General features: G+C 56.0%; 1 protein-coding gene across 1 annotated transcript; it reads left to right on the top strand.

Moving 5' to 3' along the window:
• Positions 1-4065: 4065 nt before the first annotated feature.
• On the top strand, positions 4066-5045 carry BDP55DRAFT_563923 (U-box domain-containing protein; the record flags this gene model as incomplete). Its single annotated transcript, XM_060570285.1, has 3 exons — positions 4066-4154; positions 4272-4821; positions 4872-5045. The coding sequence occupies 3 exons, from the start codon at positions 4066-4068 to the stop codon at positions 5043-5045; spliced, it is 813 nt and encodes a 270-aa protein (XP_060423797.1).
• Between the last annotated feature and the right edge of the window lie 955 nt (positions 5046-6000).

Raw genomic sequence — 6000 nt, 5'->3', positions numbered from 1 at the left:
CCCGGTCTGAAGCGACTCCATCGATCTTTCCGGCCCAGTATGCTCGCTTAGCCTTCCTCACCGTGCTCAGGAACGCCTTTCGTTTCTCCATTAGATAAAGGTGCGCATCTTTGCTCCGTCTCCCAGGCTTGTTGGTTGCGGGCAGCACGGTATGCTCTGTGGGCCTCTGCGCATTCCTCCGTCCACCAAGCCGCGCCTTTACCATGTTTTCCTCTCTTCTTGCCGACCGCCTCAATGGCTCGGGAGAAGAGCTCGACGATGTGACTTGCCTGCCCGTCCAGGTCTTCCGGAGTAGGTTGATCCCCCAGATTGGGCATCGCAGCTAGCCCCCCTTCGATCAGGTCTCTCAGCCGAGGCAGCGCCGAGTCGGGCACTGACAGTGGCCGTGGCTGCGGGTGGCCCTCTCCCTGTGACACTGGGCGTTTGAGTAGTGGTATGACGGCCACGATGGCCTCGTGGTCAGCTCCCGGGTGTAGCTGTGGGCTGACCTGCGCGTGCGCAAAAGGGATATTAGAGAAAGCCAGGTCCAGGACATGTCCGCAATCCTGGGTTGCCACCCCAACTTCGCTGATAAGAGAGAGATTGTGGCCGTCTGCCCAGCCTGCGATGTCATCTCCCCGGTTCCCGTTCCTCGTCCCGGGCTCCCAAGAGTAGTGATGCGCGTTGAAGTCACCCGCGATCAAAGCTCGCTCCGGGGGTTTGAGTTCTAGCAGTATCCCTGTTGTGCGGCTGTGGGGGTCGCGGGGTTGTCTGTACACGTTGACGATAGTCGTCGTTTTGTCGACCACCAGCCACAGTACGTCTCTCGTGTGGACAGGCCTCTGCTGCTCCACCGTCATCCCTATCCCTTTGCGTGTGTAGGTCAATACTCTTGGTCTGGTTCCTTCGCTGTCCCAGAAGTCGACCGGGACGAAAGAGTCGAAACCCGGGTGCGTGTTCAGTTGCACGTTTCCGTCCTTCCAGCCCGTCCAGGGTTCCTGGACGAGGACCACATCTATCTGAGCCTCCCAGCAGAGCTGCAGGAAAGCCGTGTGCGCCGGGGAGATCTTTCCGACGTTGCCCTGCGCAACGCGTAGCATCCGTGGGGTCGCCGCTCTCGGCTTACGTCTCCGAGTCGAGTTCGAGGTGGGTGTAGGCATTCGCGACGTTGTAGTTTGGCTTCTGTGCTGCCCGTTGGCTCCTGCTTGGCATGGGTAGCACGGGACGGTCGATGGAGGTGTTGTCGGGGGAGTCTTCGCCTTCGCCTTCGTCCGCCTCGTCTTCATCCATGCTGCTGCTGTCAGTGCTTCCGTCACCGAGGCAAACGATCGAGCTTGCGGAGGGCGTTCTCGTGCGCGCGCGCTTGGCGCCGGGTTGCTGGTTCTGGCTGGTGGAGGTAGGGACGCCTGCCGCCTCCTGGCTACTGTCGGATCGAGTAGCCTTGTACAGAGTGTCCGATGCTTTCTGGCCGGCCTTCCGGATCCGAGCCCGCTCCTTTCGACCGGGAAGGGAGACGACGCCGTTTACGGCCGAGGGCCTCGCTGGGCAGTCTGTGTGGCTGGCTTGGAAGGGGCCGCAGCAGTTGGCACATTGGGGCCTGGCCATGCAGGGTCCCGTTTCGTGTGAATCGGAAGGTCTTCCGCAGTTGCTGCAGATCGGTCGTCGTCCGCAGAACCGGTTGGAGTGGTAGCCCTGGCAGCCGGGGTCGTGTCGGATGAGCGTCCTTCGTTTCTTGACGGGCAGAGATCTGCCGCTTTGGTTGAAGAGCCTGAAGGGCGTGACCTCTGATGTGAATGATATGAGCCAAGATATTTCGTTCGTGACTGGGTTGGGCCCAAGGCGGGACGGTCGAGCAAGGACAGGCTTCTGTCCTGTCTGTGCGAAGACCTCATCTTCAACGAGTGTGGCTGGGTCCAGGACGTCCCCGCCAATGCTGTGTAGTTTTGTTGGGCATCGCGGCACAACGTAAGTGTACCACTTGATAGGCGTCTCGACCTGGTGGGCGCCGAGGCATTCCGCCAGCTTTGCCTTACTTGCAAGTAGTCTTTCCTGTATTTGCTTGTTTCGCGGCTTCAGAGAGTAACCTGTGCTGATATGGTAGACGTGGGGAAGGTCCGCTAGCCCCAGGCCAACGGCCTTACAGACGATCTGTCGTACGGCGAACGGTGCGATCTTCCGAGCGGCCGCTAAGCTTTCTTCCGGGACGCGGGCAAAGATGCGGAGGTCCTCCTTCGGCTGCGCCTGCGGCTGATCCTCGGCGGGGAGTGTGGCCTTCGGGCGGGCAGAGCTCTGGCAGCTCTGGCCGCTCCGGGTCGCCGCAGTGGTGTTGCCCGCCATCGGTGCGACGACAGCCGCCCAACTCCGGGCCGCTATTGGGCTTGTCTCGTGATTGATCAGTCTCTTGAGGGTTTGAATGACATAGGCAGTGGCTTCTTTCGCGATCTGCTTTCTAGAACCGTCAAAGCTGGCGACAACGCTGTCGACGGACCGTGCAATGGTCAGAAAGACGTCTTTCCGTGCCTCGTACTGTCTAGCTTCTTCTGCAAGGGCTGTCAAGACGGACCCTGTGGCAGATCCGCTCGGAGCAGATGCGGTAGAGGCTGCGGGCCCCTCGGCCGAGGTAGGGGCGTCGGTGGTGGCATCAAGCTGGCTTCCCGTTAGGCTGGGCCGGGTCGGCTGTGCCTCGGCGTCGCGGCGTCGCTTAGCTCTTGAGGTGGGGTTCGGCTCCGGAGGTGTCCCGGAGCCTGGTTCGGGGTCGGCTTGGTCGGCCGACATCAGTCCGGTGCCCGACGGCGGCTGTGAGGCCATCGCGGATGCGGGCTCCGGCAAGGGGAGGTGAAGAGTTTTCGGCTGTTAGTAATTTGGTGGTAGGCTCACTCATTCACTAACAGCAGATGCCAAGAAAAATTAGGCGAGAGGGAAGTTGAGAGTGTTTGCGATGATTCTCAGTGGTATCAGCCGCCTGAAGCCTGAAGGATCGAGGAATTGGTGTAGAGGGGTTTGTGCTGCCGTGGTAATGAAAGATTATAGTGAAAGAGGTTCTATTTCTACCCCGCAGACAAAGCCAATTAGCGAGGAAGTTGGTTTGTTTAGTACTTCCTTCCACATGCCCAGCTTATGGGCTGTCTGTACTTTCATTGACTCGGCCAGAGTAATGATAATGGGTACAATGAAGGCGGGATTGACTATCACTAGGAAGCATGCGAAAAGCGATGAGTGTCAGGGCTTGTCAGTTGAGAAAGAATGCCTGTTTAAGTAGTATTTTAGGTAAGGTAACGTACGCAGCAGGTGGGAATTGCGAGTCGAAAGCAGGTATTTAGTGGCCGATCCCGTGTGAACTCAAGAGCCTTCCGTGCCGATGAAGGGAAAGGCCCACTTCCGGCCGACTTCCAGGGCCCGATCGTGATCTGGAAGCATTGAGCCACATCACGTGGTCGGACGAGCATCGGCCGAGGCTCAGCCACCCATTTCTAAGCGGAAGATTCGAGAAAGCAATGACAACCCGCAAGTCCCGGGCGAAGGTGGGGTCGGCGGAGAACCGACCCTTGGAATCCACGTCCAATCCATCGGCGCGGGTTGGCGGGGGTCCCGCGTCCAACGTCCACTGAAGTGGTGACAGCAGCCAACACGCACTGCAGCAGCGGCAGCAGCAACGTTGGAGGGCAGTGAATCTTCGACTGGCACACCATCTCAGCGTTTCGAGGCTGAGCTACAGCCGCCGGTGTGCCCAACAGCCTCTTCTCACCTTTCACCAAGTGGAATGCCTGTTTCCTCATCACCGAACCGATTTCCCTAATTGTGCGCCTCGACCCGAATTGAAGCTCTACTTCTCTCCTGCGCAGCCTTCTGTGCCGGTGCTCTGAGCCTCGACAGATCTCTTTTCCTCGGGCTGATTTCTGTCTTGACGGCACGACTTGCCAAGATTGCACCGTTGCATTCGGCGTCTACTTTGCATCTTTATTACCACGACCTGTCCTTCCAGCCCGCCGCCGAAGCCGTTCTCTCTTGCTAGTCCTATAATTACAATCATCGACTGGAATCATAATCCCAATCACAAACACCAATCGCAAAGTGGTTGACGAAATAATGTCGAGATCGATACAGCTCAAGGAAGAAGGCAACCGCCACTTCCAGCAGGGCGACTATGCTGGCGCGGAGGCATTGTATTCCAAGGCGTAAGCTTCACCCGCACCAATCCAGAGCCAGTCCCAGCCTGATCCACCTGCGGTGTAATCGGACAGCCAGACATGGCAATCTCATCGGCCATGAAGCTAATCCTTGGTTTACTGTAGTATCATCGCCGACCCAAAGAACCCCGCACTATACACGAACCGCGCAATGGCACGCCTCAAGCTCGAGATATGGGACTCGGTTGTCTCCGACTGTGAATCATGTCTCGGACTTACAACCGACAATCTCAAGGCCCACTACTACCTTTCTCAGGCCCAGCTCGCCCTCAAAGACTACGACTCTGCCCTCACAAACGCCCAAAAGGCCCACCAGCTCTGCGTACAGACTGGCGATAAGTCACTCGCGGCTATCACCGCACAGGTGTTGCGCGCGAAGAAGGATAGATGGGATTGGATGGAGAAGCGGCGAACACGGGAAGCACGACACCTCGAGAACGAAGTCCTTGAGTTGATGGAGAAGGAACGTGAACAAGCTGTTGCGAACGCAATGGATGATGGCGAGAAAAGGGAAATCGAGGCCGAGTGGGAACAGAAGATTGAGATGCTAAGGGCTACCTTTGAGAAGAGTCGCTCCGCGGAGGAAAAGAGACGCGAGGTGCCGGAATGGGCTATCGACGACATTAGCTTCGGCATCATGGTTGACCCTGTCCTCGTGAGTTGGCACAATTATTGCTTGCTTGCCGCCTACTAACATGGACTTAGACCAAGACTGGAAAGTCATACGAGAGGGCGTCCATCATGGAACACCTCCGTCGTCACCCAAGCGATCCTCTTACACGCGAGCCCCTGCTACCATCCGAGTTGCGGCCTAATCTTGGCCTTAGGCAAGCTTGTGAAGAGTTTCTCGAGGAGAATGGGTGGGCGGTGGACTGGTAATCTTGCAGAGTTGAGCTTGCATATATAGGCGGCACCATCTGATTTCAATCATTGCATAGCACGGCGTTCATGGTCCGGTTGGTTGTGAAGAATACCGGGTTGGATACGATTTTGCAATCGCTACTCAGCGACTATAGACTTACCATTACCAAGAGAAGCTTTCCTCGGAAGCTCCATGAATACACCTACCGTTTCCGCTCCCAAAGCTCGCGAGAGAGAAGAAGGCCATTTGGACACCACGATGTGGTCCTGTGGTTTGCCCGGTCTAGATGCGTTTCAGCAATGTAAAGTAGCTCCCGACAAGACTCAAGGGGGTTGCGAGGAAATTGGTGCCATTTCTGTAAGTCTTGTAGGCTCTCTAACTGTGAAAGCTTCAACAGACATTGCTCATATCAGAACTTCGAGCTAAACTTGATCAATGCGTCAAAGTTACCTACAGGCGGTGCTTTCTGGCATCGTCCTGCATAGTCCTTGCAATCATTGGGCGCAACCTTATCTCCGCAAACACTGCATGTCTACGAGGCTTGGATTGCATTGAAATCTTTTGTGTCTTAGCTCACTACTATCTGGGTCTGAAGAGAACGATTACCCCGCTATCTAGGCCGGCGTTCTGTCGTGGCACACACCTTTACTGCGAGTGATATTGCTGCCAAGTTGCATTCGTCCACGTCAGATCAGCTCATCAGATGATTATCCAATCCAACCAGGATGCGTCATCCTCAGTTATCAAATATCCAAGTATCAGACATATGGCACAGAAAGAGCATTGACTGCTAAAGTTGTCAAGTAAGGTACTGGGGAAGAAGTATGACTAGCCAGACACGACTCGCAGGCTGCATGAAGAACCCCTGATTACTTCTAATATACTTCATTCATCACATCCATAATTACAAAAGTGCAAAAGCTCGGTTTTCCTCACAAGGGACCAACGAAAGTCCATCGTATCCTATCAAGT

This window comes from Colletotrichum godetiae (genome assembly GCF_030913485.1).
Source record: "Colletotrichum godetiae strain CBS 193.32 chromosome Unknown BDP55scaffold_66, whole genome shotgun sequence".
Classification (NCBI taxonomy): domain Eukaryota; kingdom Fungi; phylum Ascomycota; class Sordariomycetes; order Glomerellales; family Glomerellaceae; genus Colletotrichum; species Colletotrichum godetiae.
This window is presented reverse-complemented; position numbering and strand designations above follow the sequence as displayed.